Below are 18,300 nucleotides of genomic sequence, written 5' to 3' on the forward strand. Positions count from 1 at the left end.
GGTCTTCCTCATCCTTGTAGTATGGTTTCAGACAACTTACATGGAAGACTGGGTGAAGTTTGAGTGTAGGAGGTAACTCCACCTTATAAGATACCTTGCCCACCTTCTTAACGATTGGAAATGGTCCCTCGTATCGGCGAACAAGGCCTTTGTGTAGTCCTCGGGTAGACTTGTGTTGGGATGAAAGGATTTTGATGAACACCAAGTCTCCCACTTGATACTCCACGTGCCTTCTTTTGGCGTCCGCCCACTTCTTCATTTTCTTGGTGGCCTTATGAAGGTACGACCTTGCTAAGTCCACTTGTTCATGCCAACCTTTGGCAATCTTGAATGCGGCAGGACTCCTTCCTCCATACTTGGTAACAAGTGTTTGTGGAGTGAGTGGTTGTTGCCCCGTAGCTAACTCGAATGGACTTCGATTGGTGGACTCGCTCCTTTGCAAGTTGTAGGAGAATTGGGCAACATCTAGTAGCTTTGCCCAATCATGTTGATTGGCACTCACAAAGTGTCGTAGATATAGCTCCAATAATGCATTAGCTCGCTCGGTTTGCCCATCGGTTTGTGTATGAAAGCTTGTAGAGAAATGCAACTCCGAGCCCATGAGCTTGAATAACTCCGTCCAAAACCTTCCGGTGAACCTTGAGTCTCGATCACTTATAATTGATCTTGGGAGTCCCCAATACTTCACCACGTGCTTGAAAAATAGTCGTGCCGTCTCCTCAGCTGGGCACTCCTTTGTTGCGGCAATGAATGTAGCATACTTGGAGAATCGATCAACTACTATGATTATAGTGCTACATCCCTCGGACTTGGGTAAGCTAATGATGAAGTCCATGGAAATGCTCTCCCATGGTCTCTCCGGAGTTGGTAGTGGCTCCAATAAACCTGCGGGTTGTCGTTGCTCTACCTTGTCTTGTTGACAAACAAGGCAGGTCTTCACATACATCTCGATGTCGTCCCGCATTTGTGGCCAATAATAGTTGGTCTCCAACAAAGCTCTCGTACGCTTTTGCCCCGGGTGGCCGGCCCATTTGGTGTCATGGCATTCCTTGATCAAATTCTTCCTTATGTTGCCCCACCTTGGTACATAGATGCGATGCCCCTTTGTGTAGAGAAGGCCATCTTCAACCCAAAACCTCTTAGTCTTGCCCTCCATGGCAAGTTGTAGGAGTTGTTTGGCCACAACATCACGGTCCATGCCCTCCTTTATTAGGTTGGGTAGTTCCCCTTGGAACTTGGTTATCGATGCTAGTTCGGCTTTCCTACTTAATGCATCGGCAACTACATTGGCCGTACCGGGCTTGTATTCGAGCTTGTAGTCAAACTCGGCAAGAAAGTCTTGCCAACGAGCTTGCTTGGGGCTTAACTTCTTTTGAGTTTGGAAATAGCTTGTGGCCACATTGTCAGTCTTTACCACGAACTTAGACCCCAGCAAGTAATGCCTCCAAGCGCGCAAGCAATGGATGATGGCGGTCATCTCCTTCTCTTGGACCGTATACCTCCTCTCCGTGTCATTGAGCTTGCGGCTTTCATATGCGATCGGATGCCTTTCTTGCATCAACACGCCCCCTATGGCAAAGTCGGAAGCATCGGTGTGCACCTCGTATGGTTTGGAGCAATCGGGCAATGCCAACACGGGTTCCTTCATAATCGCCTCCTTCAAATTCTCAAAGGCTTGTTGGCATTGGATGGACCAACTCCATGTCTTGTTCTTCTTTAGTAGGTCGGTGAGTGGTGCGGCTAGGGCAGAATACCCTTTGATAAACCTCCTATAATAGTTAACAAGACCAAGAAAAGATCGCAGCTCACTCACCTTGGTTGGAGGATCCCACTCTTGGATGGCTTTCACTTTGGCTTCATCCATGTGCAGCTTGCCATCCTTGATCTTATGGCCGAGGAAGTACACCTCATTGGTTGCAAACGAGCACTTCTCTCTCTTCACGTAAAGCTCATTATCCTTTAGAACCTTGAACACAATTCGTAGGTGGTGGATGTGCTCCTCTAGCGTCTTGCTATAGATGACAATGTCATCCAAATAGACCACCACGAATTTGTCCAAGTAAGGATGGAAGATCTTGTTTATGAGAGTGCAGAATGTGGCGGGTGCGTTGGTGAGACCAAAGGGCATGACGAGGAATTCGTATGCTCCATATCGAGTAACACATGTAGTCTTTGGCTCATCACCCTCCGCAATTCTAACTTGGTAGTACCCCGACCTTAAGTCAAGTTTAGTAAAGTACCTTGCTCCTCCAAGTTGATCAAACAAATCGGCTATCAACGGTATAGGGTACTTGTTCTTGATGGTAACCTTGTTGAGCGCCCTATAATCGATGCATAGCCTTAATGAACCATCGTGCTTCTTTTGGAACAAGATGGGTGCTCCATAAGGTGCTTTCGACGGTTGAATATAACCGGCATCCAAAAGCTCCTTAAGTTGTCTCCTTAGCTCCTCTAGCTCCGGTGGAGACATGCGATATGGTGCTTTTGCGGGTGGTTTTGCACCGGGCTCCAGTTCGATGCAATGATCCACCTCCCTCCTTGGTGGAAGTTTCTTGGGTAGTTGTGGTGGCATGACATCTTTGAACTCTTCAAGGACTTGGCTAACCTCCTTCGGTGGCTCCTTGGAAGTAACTTCCTCTTCCTCGCGTAGAGTAGCAAGGAATGTAGGCTCTCCTTTCTTTACTCCTTTCTTGAGTTGCATGGCGGAGAGGCGGTTGGAAGTACTTGGCTTGTGCATTGTTGGAATCATGCAAGGGCCTCCCTCCATTATGCACACCGTGTTGTAGCGAGGGAGAGGGACCACATTGAATTGCATAAGGAATTCCATGCCAAGTACAATATCAAAATCATCCATAGGAGCAATGGAGAAGTTTACGTTACCTTGCCAAGTGCCAAGGTGCAACTCCACGTTACGGGCCATGCCATCTAGCGGTTTAGCCTCCGCGTTCACCGTTTTCAACCACCCTTGACCTTTGTCAAGTTTTAGGCCAAGCCTCCTGGCCTCCTCCCTCTTTATGAAATTGTGAGATGCTCCGGTGTCCACCATGACTTGAGCATCCTTACCATTAATACGTGCCGCCACGTACATGAGGGAGTTGTCCTTTGCATTGTGAGCTGGGATTGGTCTAGCCTTCAATGAGTTAAGGAGTTGTAGACAACCCATTTGTGTGTGCTCGTGAGTTTCCCTCTCCTCGAGCATGGCACTTAAGGACTTCCTCTTCGGACAATCTCTAGCCCAATGGGGACCATCACATAAGAAGCAATTTTCCTTCGGCTTGAATTCGGGCTTGCCTCCTTTCTTCCAATCTTTGCTAGGTAGTGGTGGCCTTCTTGGAAACTCCTTACTTTGGGGAGTTTTATGGAACTTGGCTCCCCCACCTTTAATATAATTAGTCTTAGGCTTAGGGTTGGAAGACTCACCTCGCCCATATTCGACAAGTGTTTCGGCCGTAGTGAGGGCGGTGGAAATATCTTGTACTCCCCTTCGTTGAAGCTCTTGGCATGCCCACGGTTGCAACCCATCCATGAAGTTGAAAAGGAGATCCTCCTCACTCATGTTGGGAATTTGGAGCATTAACCCAGAGAATTGCTCCACATATTCACGGATGGATCGTTGGTGCTTCAACTCCTTCATGCGTTTCCTAGCATCATTCGCTACATTTTCGGGATAGAATTGCTTCTTCAATTCACTTTTTAAGTCTTCCCAAGAATTGATAGCGCATATGCCTTTCTTCATTTCCTCATGCTTTCTACGCCACCATACCGCAGCAAGATTAGTAAGATAGAGGGTAGCGGTGTTTACCTTTTGCTTCTCGTCTTGGAAATCTAAGGCCTCGAAGTACCGTTCCATGTGCCACATGTAGTTGTCCAACTCCTTTGCGTCTCTTCTCCCACTAAACTCCTTGGGCTTGGGAGCATCTACCCTTGGAGTAGAGACTATTTGTTGGGTAGTGACGGTGCCACTAGTTGCAGCTCTCTTGCATAATGCCCAATCCTCACGAGTCTCCTCTAAACTCTTCTTAAACTCATCTAATTGAGCTTGCATAAGGGACAAGGTTTCAATTACCTTTGTTTGGAAAGCTTGGCTTTCATGACGCCACGCCTCGGTGTTGGCCTCGTTGGTGTATTGCATGGTACCTCTAAGCTCTCCCACTTGGTCACCCACACGACCATCGAGCTCCTCCATGCCTTGCTCCACCTGATCAAGCCGCTCCAACATATCGGCAACAACCAACTCCATCTTGACCACCTTGGTCTCCATGGCGGTGAGAACGTCCTTCGACTTTGAACGCCCACGTCCCTTCCTTGCAGCTTCGGGGATGACCTCCCTTCCCCTTGCTTCTTCAATCACAACCTCTGATGAAGACATTGTGCTCTAAATGCTAGCTTTAACCTTGGGCTCTGATACCACTTGTCACGGACTTGTTTGTTTACCCTTCAAGCCGTGCGGCCTTAGTTGCTATTCCGACCCTTTGTTGCAACTAAGTAAGCCTTTTGCCCACTAAAAGAGAGAGCTAAGCAAAGAAAGCTAGAGCACAAAGAGAGTTTGGGAGAATGAAAGTATATTGCTTAGAGGAGAGCTTTACAAGAGTAGCTTGGATTCTTGGATGGTTTGGCCAAATGAGGCCTCCACCTATTTATAAGCACACAAAGTCTAATCCTACGGCTATAATGGCTTTGATCCTACGGTGGAGAATGGGTGTCTAGATCCTTCCCACCTCCTTTACAAAAATATCTAAAGAAACATCTAGAAATGGATATGTACATGGCTTGACCTAGAGTTCTCCATAATGTTCTAGAGAATTCTACACTACTCTAGGTGCTTGGCCCATTGTAAGGTCCAAAATGGATTATAAGGCCCAAAATGGAGAGAATGCTCACCAAGTGTTTGATGAAATGCCCCAACCGTGACACATGCCAGTACCACCCAACATAAATTTAAGAATTCTATAGGAGAAAGTTTCCATGTCTTTCTATTTTATTTTATAATTTAGGAATTCTATAGGAGAACGCTTCTATTTCTTTTTATTTTCTTTTTATTTTTTATTTTTGCGAAGGAAAACATGTTTTTATATACATATACATTTTAAGATTTGATCCTTTAGAAACTATATCTACATTTACAATAAAAATTTTAAATATTGTTGCATCGAAATTAAGATTTTAAATTTAATTTATTAATGAAAATATACCATTCTATCATATTTATCACGTTATGAAATCTCCTATTATAATTTGAGAAATAAATCTAAGCATAATCAATTTTCTAAAACTTTAAACATTCCAATGTGAATTTTCGGTTCTAAAATTTTATCTCATATAAAAAAAGTTAATTTTTTCAATTTAATTTAATTTTTTTTATTAATTAATATTTTTAAATGATGTGATATTTCTTTTAAAATCAATAATGTGATATTATTGATGGAAAAAGAATAAGGAGTAGAAAAAGGAACTAGAACATCCACACTCAAACCGTTAATGCTGATAGAGGTATTACATTTCAAACGTTTCAACCAATAACCTAAACAAAAAGGGAAGAACCGAAAAAACCATTGTATGTGCTTAAGCATACACCAACTCAGCTACACGTTCCGTGGGGGCACGTGGCCCGTTAAAAAACTTTTAAAAAAGATTTTAGTATATACTTACAATTATGCCCTCAAAAATGTAATTTTTGGCTATATGCCCCTTCCAAGGTGCCAATTCTGGCTCAATATTATGTCAGCTTTTTACTTTTTTCTTTAATATTTTTAATTGAGTGCGCTTATACAAGTTCACTGTTTAAATTGTGTGTGTGGGTATTTATATATATATATATATATAGTCCGTTTATAATACGGATGGTCCTCATGCAGACCATAGTATTGGTGACGGTTTTTTATAGTATTGGTGATGATTTTTTAAAAAATCATCGTTAATACTATAAAAAACCATCACTAATACTACGGTCCTCATACGGACCGTCTTCACTATAGAATTTCCATATATATATATATATATATATTTATTTATAATTATGTAACCCACACTATCTCTGGTAAATGTGAAATGGGTATTTTTAGAAAATAAATATTTGGGTTAATTACCAAATATTTTTTTCAACTCTTTATATCTGATTTATGACATCAATAATACATTTTCTATTTTATTAAATATCATTATTTTAGTTAAAATTTATATTTTTATAAAAATTATAATGTTTTATTTTTTTGATAAATTGGAAAAAGGGGAATTTCATCTTCCAACCTTGAATTCAGAATGTGGGGATTAATAACAGTGTCAAATTGTTAATGTTAATATATAGAGGTATAATAGTTAAAATGTTCCAACCAATAAGCATTGCACGATGACAAATAAATAAATAAATAATAAAAAAAAAAACAAAACAGGAACAACCAAAAAACATAAAAAATCATTACATATAGTAGCCCATTAAATTTTTTTTAAAAAGATTAAGAAGGGACATACCAACTCAGGTGAGTTAGAAAACTTCTAAGAAGATTTAGCAGCCCGATCAAACTAAATTAATACATACTTACGATTATGCCCTCAAAATGTAAACTTTGGCTGTGCCCCTGTGCCCCTTTCAAATTGCCAATTCGTGATTTTACAAGTTCACTATTTTTAATAAATATATAAAATAATATACACATATGTGTAAATACATATATATATATATATATATATATATTGGATTAATTACCAAATATATTTTTTAAGCCTCTATATCTAATTTTTCACATCAATAATACATTTTCTATTTTATTAAATGTCATTATTTTACTTAAATTTTATATTTTTCTATTTCTAGTTTGACTTATAATTATGGTTAACTAATCCTAAGTAATTAAATTTAAAATTATTTAGTCGAAACTGTATACATAATTTTTTTTGTTGTATGATAGTTATTATTTGTAATATATCAATAAATCTATTATCTAAGTTTTTATATATTATTTTTCTTGATTCTTTTTTCTATTTTTTAATTAACTTTGAGTTAATTAATTGTTCAAAAATTTGGGAATTTTTATTTTGCCTTGAAGAACATATATATTTTTGTATAATTTCTATCATATTTATAATGAAAAGTAATGTTAAATGTATTTACTAATCTCCTAAGTTATTTACTTTATATATACTTGTCATCATTCAATTGATTTATATTTAACACTTAAAAAATAACCCTGATAACAATAATTTGGTGCGAAATTTAGCATCATACCCATCAATCCCGTGGTACTAATAATATTAATCCTCTTGAAACTGATATATATATATATATATATATATATTTTTTTTTTCTGTATGTTTGAAAGGTGGTTCGAACCCATAATCGATTTTAATTGAGTTTCTACATATTACCATGGCAATATAATTCAATAATGTTGCGTTATTTAATACAACTAAGAATGGATACGTTGAAATGGAATAAAATTGAAAGTCCTACCTGAACTGAATTTGGTTATATTTGTACATTTTATATTAGATCTGAGATTCTCCTCCAGTCATCCGAAAGTGCCGCAATGAGCAGATTTTGATTTCTCCATAAATGACGCTATTGTCCTTGCTTTGGTAGACTCTGATATGACGTGTACTCCATTGCAGATTGATCCAGGCCGTTCATTGGAAAATTTGCAACAATTGAAAGGAGCTGGCTAGGACCACCGATTAGGTGGCTGGGGATATATATATATATATATAAATATATATATATATATATATGTACATATATATACACACACACACACAAACGAGGGGGAGAAAAAATGTAAATAAAATAAATAAACAAATAAAAGATTGGTTCCGTCTTGTGATCAGCAAATTGGTTTCTTCTCGGTTCACCGAAATTTACGAGCTGAAAAATATTAAACAAAATCAGGTCAGAAAAATAAGAGGCCCACCACAGAACAATCGACTACTGCCATGCGTTATTTGCTGCAAAATCCTGTGCCCATCTCTTACCCACGAACTTAGACGGACCAGGTTACGCATGAAAAGAACATAATCTGAGAGAAAATTAAATTTCAAGTCTTCAACGAAATAACTAGAGAAAGAAAATCAAATTAGAAAATGTGATTCCATATTTAATTTTCATAATGCGTATTAAATGTGTATATTTTAGTCCAAAATTTTAAGAATTAATATAATATTATTAATATATATTTCGATAATATAACACTATGATATTCAATTTATAATTTAAAAAATTTAAAAAATTTTAAAATATTTAATTTAGATTTTAAAGAAGTTTATACAAATATAATGATATTCAATTCAAATTTTAATAAATTTTATAAAAATTTATTAAAATCTAGATATATTCAATTAGAATTTTATAAATTTTTTTTAAAATCTTATAATATTGAAAAAGTTATTTATTTTAAAAAATTTTAAAAAATGATGAATTTTAATAAATTTTAAAGTATTTTAACAGTAAAATTATGAAAAAAATTATTAATATAAAATTTAGTTTTAAATTCAAAAATTTTGTTGAATTCTTATAAAATTTTTATGGAATCTGTAAAATTTCATAATAATTCATCAAATTTTTTAAAATCTATAACTCATTCTAAATCCATCAAATTTTAAATTCAATCTCTCCTCTATATTTTTTTAAAAAAAATAAAAATACGAGACTATATTTATTTGATGGTCCATACTTATATTAAAAAACAAAAAAAAAAACACAAGAAAACACTTACTTTTGACTAAAAAATAAATCACAACCATCCAATATTCTCCATTCCAACCTATATATGCACCCTCTTCTCCAACTCTCTCTTATATAGCCATGGCTTTGCTCCTCGAGAGGACAACCTCCGGCCGAGAATACAAGGTCAATGAATTCTCTCAGGCCGATGTCGGCCGTCTCGAAATCGAGCTCGCCGAGGTCGAAATGCCCGGTCTCACCAGAGAGTTTCTTCTACCTTAAAACTACTCCCCACGCCCACAATTCTCTTATATAGCCATGGGTTTGCTCGTCGAGAGGACAACCTCCGGCCGAGAATACAAGGTCAATGACCTCTCTCAGGCCGATGTCGGCAATCTCAAAATCGAGCTTGCCGCACCGAATTCGGACCCTCACAGCCCTTCAAAGGATCCAAAATCACTGGCTCGCTCCACATGACCATCCAAACCGCCGTACTCATCGAGACCCTCACGGCTCTCGGCGCCGGAGTCCGCTGGTGCTCCTGCAACATCTTCTCCACCCGTGACAGTGCCGCCGTCTTCTCCTGGAAGGGTGAGACCCTCCAGGAGTACTGGTGGTGTACCGAGAGAGCTCTCGATTGGAGCCCAGGTGGTGGTCCAGATCTGATAGTCGATGATGGTGGTGACGCCACTCTTTTTTGATCCATGAAGGTGTTAAGGCAGAGGCGATTTATGAGAAGAATGGTACTTTGCCTGACCCTGCTTCTACTGATAATGCTGAGTTCCAGATCGTTCTCACCATTGTAAGAGATGGGTTGAAGACCGATCCCAAAAGGTACCACAAGATGAAGGAGAGATTGATTGGCGTTTCTGAGGAGACCACTACTGGTGTTACGAGGCTTTATCAGATGCAGGGCAATGGGACTTTGTTGTTCCCCGCCATTAATGTTAATGACTCTGTTACTAAGAGCAAGGTGAGCTTTTCCTTTTTTTTTTTTTTTTTTTTTTTTTTTTTTTTGATCTCTGTTTGTTTTGTTTTGGTTTACTGTTTTGAGTTATAGATCTAGTAGATCTTCTGGGCTTGCACTGTTCACTGTTTTTCGCAAACAAATGTTAGCAATTGTCCCAAAAAAATAAAATAAAATAACAGCTAGCTGCTTAACAAAAGAAAGAGGAAGAAGAAGTTATTTTAATCTCAAAGTTTCAATTTTAAAAAATAAAATAAAAAATAGTTTAACCTCAATATAAACTAAAAGAATTAGCACAAAGATCTATAGCGGTTATAACTTACAAATAATTATATAAAATATATACACAAATATGACACCGGGGGATCGGAAATTGAAACAACTAGTTCTTAATTGCTTTAAGCATATACTTGGCTAAGCTTTCTGTCCACAGTACCAGTTACATCCTCCCCCCTCCTGCTCTATAACTCCTAGCTCCTAGCTCCTAGCTCCTAGCCACTAGCTAGCTGCTTCTAAGCTCCTAACTACTAACAGAAAAGGTAGTCTTAGACTCTGATAAGATGAAGGCTTGGCTTACCATTTCAACCAACGGCTAAGGCTGACAGAAGGCCTTGAAGCCAAATTCTTAACACTAGAGCTGTTAAAACACCTTCCAAAGAAGTGGAAACCCCTATAATTTCAGAGACAAAATATGTATACAAATTCCAACAGTTACTGGAGTCAACACCACCATCCGCTCTGAAATGGACACTTAATTTTATGGGGTTTAATCAAGAAAAAACTTTTAAGAGGGTGCGATGATCACCTTGTTGAAGCAACAGATCATCTGCTTGACACCAAGGGTGTAATCGACAAAGAGAAGGGCACAGTCAGCCCAGGAATCGCCTGTCATCCCGTCCTTCATAAAGTTGGGATGCGCATAAGCATCAATGAAAGTGAAATGGTACTTGTCCTTCTCCAACTCCCGCATGGCATTGTCAATGGTGATACCTCGCTCCGTACAGCCTTGGCAGCTTCTTTTCTCGAGCTTTTCGCCAATTGTGGTCGACTTGGCAGAGTCAACCTGACCGAAGACTCGAATGTGAATTTTGACCTTCCCATTACCCATTGTTAACGTGAAATTGAACTTTGAACTACAATAGAGTACCAGGAAATTGCCTGTCAGATGCATGAAATCGCAAGCTTAGAATTGTATAAAAAAACATGAACTGATAGTATATATTAAGGCCAAGAGTACCCCAAAAAATAAAATAAAAAAGTTGCAATACGAACATATGTGAACCCAGAATTGCAAGATACATTATTTCAATATTGAAAAAATCAAATTATAATCTAAAAAAAAAAAATATTTAGGAATCTACTCGAAAATTTAAAATGACCCATTATTCTTTTTAAAAAAAAAAACAAAAAAAAGAAAAAAAAAAAACTAAAAATCTCAAGTTCTTATTTAACCAAATTATATTCTAGAAACTAGTGTTTGAACTTAGAAGGAAGAATGTTTAAAATATTCAATATTTCATATTCAATATTTCTTCGATATTTTCATTTTTTGAAGAGGTCGAAATAAAATTTAAGTTAGATATGGTAATTGATAGAATTTCTTTAACATCCATTAAAATTTTTGAAATTTTGGCAAAATTTCCATGAAAATTTCTATAAAATATTTACATCAAATCCTTAACAATTTGGTTAAAAATTTTATAATTTCCATTAAATTTCCACTGAAATTTCAAAAATATCTGTGGAATTTTTTAATTTTTTTTAAAAAATCACAAATATTATTGATATTTAGTAATTTTTTTTATCAAATTAACTTCATTACTAATTTTTTTTACCCTTTAGTTGCTTTTTAGACATTTAGTGATATAAGCAAAATAGAATGAATTGAATTGAATAACATTAATAAGTTTCACTTATTTATTGAATATCGATAAAGCAAACATACAAAGATTGTGGATTATATTTTTGAACCTTGGAAATCGTATTATCGGGAATATCTATTTTACAAATGTGGATAAATAAATGATGAAACATATACATGTCAATTGTGAAATAATAATCTTTGTTTGAAAAATAATGGCAGATGATGATGAAGAGGGCAATCAAATGTACCAATGGATTAGAGATGTTCATTTAAGTGATCATGAAGGAAATCCTGATCCAAATATTGCTCAACAAGCTGAAAAAGAAGAAATAAATGCTCAAAAAGTGATTACTGAAGAAGTAAATTCTAGTAGTGGTGATTTATTTCAAAGGCTTATGAGAGAGTCAACTAGAACTACTAGTGCTTTAGCTCCATCAGGTGGTACACATTCACAATTTGAGACTATTAGTAATTACTCTAGCTACAGTGGTGATGAAGATAACTTCAATAAATTATCTGAATTAGAAGTTAAAAGAGGTAGTGGCCAAAGAGAATCATCAAGTCAAGAAGTTGGATTAAGCCCATTTACCGGTGAACAATATTACACACATGCAACACAAGATGAAGATCATGGGAGTAGAGATGTAGGTCAAGGATTCGGTGCTATTGGAAAAAACTATATACATAAAAAAAAAAAATCTATAATGGAGATGTCACAACAACAAAAAGATTTAATTTTTATGAATTTTGGATCTATAAGGATTGGAAGTCATTTTCATAATCTTTATTCAATGGAGATGTATGGAATGTCATCAAATAACAATTCATGGGTACCATCTCAAACTCAATCATCAGAGAGTAGTTGATACGAACCTAAGACGACTTGCTCCTAACCCGTATTATATTAGCCCGGATCTCAATTAAGTTCAAGTTCTAATGGAATGGATCTCAACCCCTAACCAACCTGTGGTTAGAAACCTTGATATAATGTAGATGCCACAATAGGGGATGGAAAACCTATTGATAAGTCAAGCTAAAACAACCAATTATCTAATGGTGTTTTAGGTGTTCTCAAAGAACAAAGAGATAATTAATGTCACAAGTATTTTCTTGATCAAATCAAAAGTTGTATTCTTAATGAAAAATAAGCCTTTAAATAGGCTACAAAGTCACGAAATAAAACCCTAAAAACAAAGGAAAAATCGGCCATACAAAGTACTTTCCTATGGTGGCCAAAATTCTCACTCCTTTCTTATTCTAATTTGGATTAATTAATTCCTTTATTTTGAATTAGGAATTAATTAATTTACAATGAAAATAATAAAATAATTTCCTAAACTTATTGTTCCAGAAAATAAATAAATAAAAACTAAAAAGTAATAGTAATTTCCTAAAACAAAAAGTAGAATCAAATTAGGAAACTATAATACTAGCTTTTTCACTAAGTTGACTTTGACCAATCTTTGACCAAATTGAGCTCCAAATTAGCTTCAATATGCTTTGTAGGATGCCAAATAAGCTGCATATGAAGTCCCACACGTTTCCCATGCTTGGAAGAGGAACAAAAAGCCAACTCAGCAAAATACAGTAAAGCCAGCACAAAATACAGTAAAAGACAGGCCAAATTTGAAGCTGTCCATACAACCCCTTTTTGAATGCCTTTGAATCTGCCTTGACTTGATTCTATATCCTATTAGACATATGTATTGAATCCATAAAGAGTTGGAACCATTTCATGCTGCCCGTTGTCCATATTTGCACCAAAACTGCTACCCAGGTCCGTATCGGCTTCCACCACTTGGATGCTTAGAATGGGCTTTGTATCTTTAAGTATGGACAAGCTCTGTTGAGATATGATTATCCCCTGTATAAATGATCCCAGGTTTTTCTTAAATCTCTTAATGTGAGCTCTTATGATTGGCCTGGTCTTCATCCGTGTTGGGTCAGTACCCCAACGGGTTATCGGTTGAGTGAGCTCGGGAGGAATCACATCATTCCCCTCCTCTTGAAAAGGATTTGTTCTCAAATCAAGATCATCACCTGCAGCAAAAGGAGTTAAATCAGCAACATTAAATGCAGCACTAACACTATACTCACCTATTAAATTAAGTTTGTAGGTATTCTCGTTAATCCGCTTCAAAACTTGAAAAAGTCAATTCATAGGCGGCATGAGCTTTGACTTTCTTTATTTAGGAAACCTTTCCTTTCATAACTGCAACCAAACCAATTCTCCTGGGTCAAACACTATTACAACAAAATCTAGAAATACATGCTCATTATGGTAAAAATTACACTTTTTAAAGTTAGCAAACAATATTTCCCAGATTTTCAAATTTCCACTAAGTAAAGCTCTCAACAATGCAGATAAAGTTCTCTACAACAAAAGCATTTTTAAATTAGCATCTTTATAATTCATAATCAGCAATGGTTTCTTACCCAAGATAGCCTTATTAACATCCCCAAAACTCAAATAAAAATTCTGGTTTTTCCTTTCTTTTTTTTCTTTTCTTTTTTTTCCCTCAGTTTGGCTCTCATTGGCGGAAATTTCCAGATTTTTGGTGCTCTCGGGTTTGCTCTCTTTTTTCACCCCTCTCTCGGCTTTTTCTTGGTTTTTCCACTCAATTTGGGTTTTAGAAAGCTTACCTTGATCAGCAACCTCAATCTCACCTTCTTGAAAGGATGGTGAAGCCGTTGGTGCCATACTTGTTTTCTCCTTGAGCTTTTTGGCCTCCCTCCTTTGTTGCATTTGTAGTTGATCTTTGTAGACCTCTTTGGGAGTCAATGCCTCCAACTTGATTTTCTTCCCTTTAAACCTGAAAACAACACTATTTTCTCGACCAAAATGAGTAGCATCTTTGTCAAATTGCCATGGTCTACCTAGTAAAATATGTCCGGCATGCATTGGTACAATGTCACACAAGACAACATCCACATATTTATCTATGTTGAATCTACCTTGGCTTGTTTATTGACTTTTATCTCACCACTATCATTAGCCATTGTAATCTATATGGTTCTGGATGTTTAATAGTTGTTAACCCTAATTTATCAACCACAATGTTACTAATTACATTAGTACAACTTCCACTCTCAATAATCATGCTACAAATCTTACCTTGAATCTCACATCGGGTGTGGAAGATGTTCTCTCTTTGAATTTCATCCTCATCTTTGTATGCAGCAAGTACTCTCCTAGAAAGCAAGTTTAATTCAGCATTGGATGCTTGCAAGGTTTCGGGTTCATCCTCCAAGTCCTCCTCCTCTTGCTTGGCTTCATCCTCACTTTCTTCACTTTCCGATTCTAGCTCATCATTGCCCTTTAACACCATGATTTTTCTATTCGGGCATTGGCTAGCGATGTGTCCTCCTACTTGGCGCTTAAAACACACAACATCATGAGTTCTAGAAGGTTTAGGATCTAATTTTACCTCATTTTTTGGTGCTTGGATAGATTCGGTTCTAGTCTCCTTCCTTGGCCAGTTTGAACTTTCTTCTTTGACTTTCGGCTTTGGCTTGCTTTCATAGATGGGATTGTTCCTCCAGCCACTTGAATTGGACCTTCCACTGTTGGAAACACCTACAAACCACTTGAATTGGTGTAAGCTTAATGGCTACATGCAACATCTCCTCCAACTCCAAGTATCGTTGCAATTCAAGCTGGTTGGCAATGTCGCGGTTCAAACCACCAAGAAATCTCGCCATTGTTGCCTCCCTATCCTCATTCATATTCAGCCTCATCATGAGCATCTCCATCTCTTTGTAATAATCCTCCACGGACCTACTTCCTTGAGACAAAGATTGAAGCCTTTGATGTAACAGCCCAGACCACCCGCATCAAGATATTGTCCGCTTTGGGGTATTCCAGGCCGTAGCCCCCCTCACGGTTTTGTTTCTGCCAGTCCCATTGGCAAAAGGCCTCTTAGTGGTTAGAGGTCTCACCTCTCAACTTGCTAGTCCCACTAGCTCGGGCCTCCCAGGCCCAACCAAGATATTGTCCTCTTTGGGGTATTCCAGGCCGTAGCCCCCCTCAAGGTTTTACGTTCACAGGATCTTTCACCCGGAAGGCCTCTTGAAGGGAAAGGTATCCACATGCTTATAAGCCATGCTTCGTTCCCCTTTCCAATCGATGTGGGATGTTACAATCCTCCCCCCTTGGGGCCCAGCATCCTCGCTGGCACACCGATCCGGGTACTGGCTCTGATACCACTGTAACAGCCCAGTACCACCCGCATCAAGATATTGTCCTCTTTGGACCAAGGTTCACTCCCTCTCTCCCTCTTGGCCTCAAGGTTTTGTCAAAATGCGTCTTGAAGGGAGAGGTGTGCCCCTCTCCAATCGATGTGGGATGTTACAATCCTCCCACTTTGGGGCCCAGCGTCCTCGCTGGCACACCGATCCGGGTCCGGCTCTGATACCACTGTAACAGTCCAGTACCACCCGCATCAAGATATTGTCCTTTTTGGACCAAGGTTCACTCCCTCTCTCCCCCCTGGCCTCAAGGTTTTGTCAAAACGCGTCTTGAAGGGAGAGGTGTGCCCCTCTCCAACCGATGTGGGATGTTACATTTGATGCAGCAACCTATGGTAATGTGATGGCACAAACCGCTTTCTCATGGCTCCTTTCATTTGACACCATGTAGTAATTAAGTCATCACCAACTCTCTTTCGGGTGTTTTGCTCATTGGTCCACCATTGGAGCGCATAATGGCCAAACTCCATTGCTGCCAATTTCACCTTCTTAGCCTCTGAATAATTATGGCGGTCGAATATCATCTCCATCTTTTCTTCCCATTCCAAATATGCCTTGGGATCACTTTTTCCCATGAATGGTGGGATGTTGATCTTGATATTGCTAAGATTGTCATCTGTTTCTTCCCTCCTATACCTTCCACAGCCAGCTCTCTCTTGGACAGCAAAGGTTTCGTCCATGCCTTCCTCAAAGTCTCCACCGAAATCCTCCTCCTCAAATTCCTCTCTCGGTCTTTCACGGCCTCCTCGTCCTCGACCTCGACCTTCATGGAATTCTTTCCTATTTCTTGTGTACGGAATTCCTTGGGAAACTTAGAGCCTTCCCATCCTTTGATTCATGTGCTCAACTTGGGCACTCACCCGCTGTAATTGTTCCAAAACAGCTTTCAAATTCGTTTGCTTACCACTCCTGGTAGCTCGTGGATCACCATTAAATCCTACGGACTCCTCTTCATTAATTCTCAGTGGTGTGTCTCCTTTTCTTATTCTGGAATCTGCTATGTTAGTAAAATACTGCAAAAATAAAATAAATCCTCACAATATTCACTCCCTCACATGTTTCACTCAAACAATGTCTCAACACTCGTGTTTGCACACTAGTTTCGGCTTTTACCCTTTTTTAAGCTCACACACTCTTGGCTTTTTCCACTCAATGAATTATCTCAAAGTTCTAATTAAAACACCCACAAAACAGTAATTAGATCACTAGTATGTTTTAATTAAACTTATCAACAAAACAGTAAGCAAAAATAAACAAATAGCGAACGGAATGAAAATACCTATTTTCGGTTTTTGTAGATAAAATAAAGCAATTAATGAGAAAACTTTGGAATTTTGAAGAACTGGACCAGATGGTAATAGATTATGAGTTCAAGAATAAAATTCTAGAAAAAGAAATTCAAATACAAACAAGAATCAAAGAGAACAAAAATATAGAAAAGTTGCTGGTTGTTGTTCTTGTAATTCAAGTTTTGTATCAAATCCTTTAACTAATTTTAATCCAAATAATTTAGCACTTAAACTCAAATATCCAGCAGCAAAAATAACTCTCAGAAACTCCAAATATGGAATAAATAATCAACACAGCAGCAGTTACAAGAAATTTCCAGCAACAAACTTCAACACCAATTTTCAACAAACCGATATATATATATATATATTTTAATATTTGGCTTTCTTCTCTTTTTTTTTCTTTTTTTTTTCACTCACTGAATATCAAACAAAACTGCAGTAGCAATAATAAACAACAAATTTGCAATTTCAACTCCAAAAATTCACCAAACCCGTGACCTCCAAATAAGCACAAATGTGCAGTTTTTTTTTTTTTTTTTTTTTTTTTTTTTTTTAAATGTTGCTGCAAACTCTTTTCTTTTTTTTTTTAATTTTTTTTCTTTCTGAATAGATGGATGCAAATATTTAAGACTAAAATAGCAAAGAAAAAGCAACAATAACCAAATTAAAAGAGCAATGATAAAAGACAACCAACAAACTAGGAAACAAAAAATAAGGTAAAACTAGGAAATCCTAATTCAACTAGGAATGATTTTTTTTTTTTTTTTTTAAGGTGCAGAACGTGTATGGGATGGATACAACCTTAACCTAATGCTAAAATTGCAGAATAACATAAAAACAAATAAAGAAAATAAAGATAGATCAAACCTGAACAAAATTTAGCTCTGATACCAAATGATACGAACCTAGGACGACCTGCTCCTAAACCCGTATTATATTAGCCCGGATCTCAATTAAGTTCAAGTCCTAATGGAATGGACCTCAACCTCTAACCAACCTGTGGTTAAAAACCTTGGTATAATGTAGACACCACAATAGGGGATGGAAAACCTATTGATAAGTCATGCTAAAACAACCAATTATCTAATGGTGTTTTAGGTGTTCTTAAAGAACCAAAAGATAATTAATCTCACAAGTATTTCCTTAATCAAATCAAAAGTTGTATTCTTATTGAAAAAAAAGCCTTTAAATAGGCTACAAAGCCATGAAATAAAACCCTAAAAACAAAGAAAAAACCGGCCATACAAAGTAGTTTCCTAGGTGGTCGAAATTCTCACTC

The 18,300-nt window shown here is 37.3% G+C and overlaps 1 protein-coding gene and 1 pseudogene across 1 annotated transcript; one reads left to right on the plus strand and one right to left on the minus strand.

Moving 5' to 3' along the window:
- The first annotated feature begins 8,745 nt into the window (after positions 1-8,745).
- Positions 8,746-9,786, plus strand: LOC125423198 (adenosylhomocysteinase-like; annotated as a pseudogene).
- A 412-nt stretch (positions 9,787-10,198) lies between these two features.
- LOC107403830 (elongation factor 1-alpha) lies at positions 10,199-10,725 on the minus strand. The gene is made up of 2 exons (XM_048476840.1): positions 10,437-10,725; positions 10,199-10,287 (listed from the first exon to the last, which is right to left on the minus strand). The coding sequence occupies exons 1-2, from the start codon at positions 10,723-10,725 to the stop codon at positions 10,199-10,201; spliced, it is 378 nt and encodes a 125-aa protein (XP_048332797.1).
- Positions 10,726-18,300: the final 7,575 nt, after the last annotated feature.

Source organism: Ziziphus jujuba, chromosome 3, assembly GCF_031755915.1.
Source record: "Ziziphus jujuba cultivar Dongzao chromosome 3, ASM3175591v1".
Lineage (NCBI taxonomy): Eukaryota > Viridiplantae > Streptophyta > Magnoliopsida > Rosales > Rhamnaceae > Ziziphus > Ziziphus jujuba.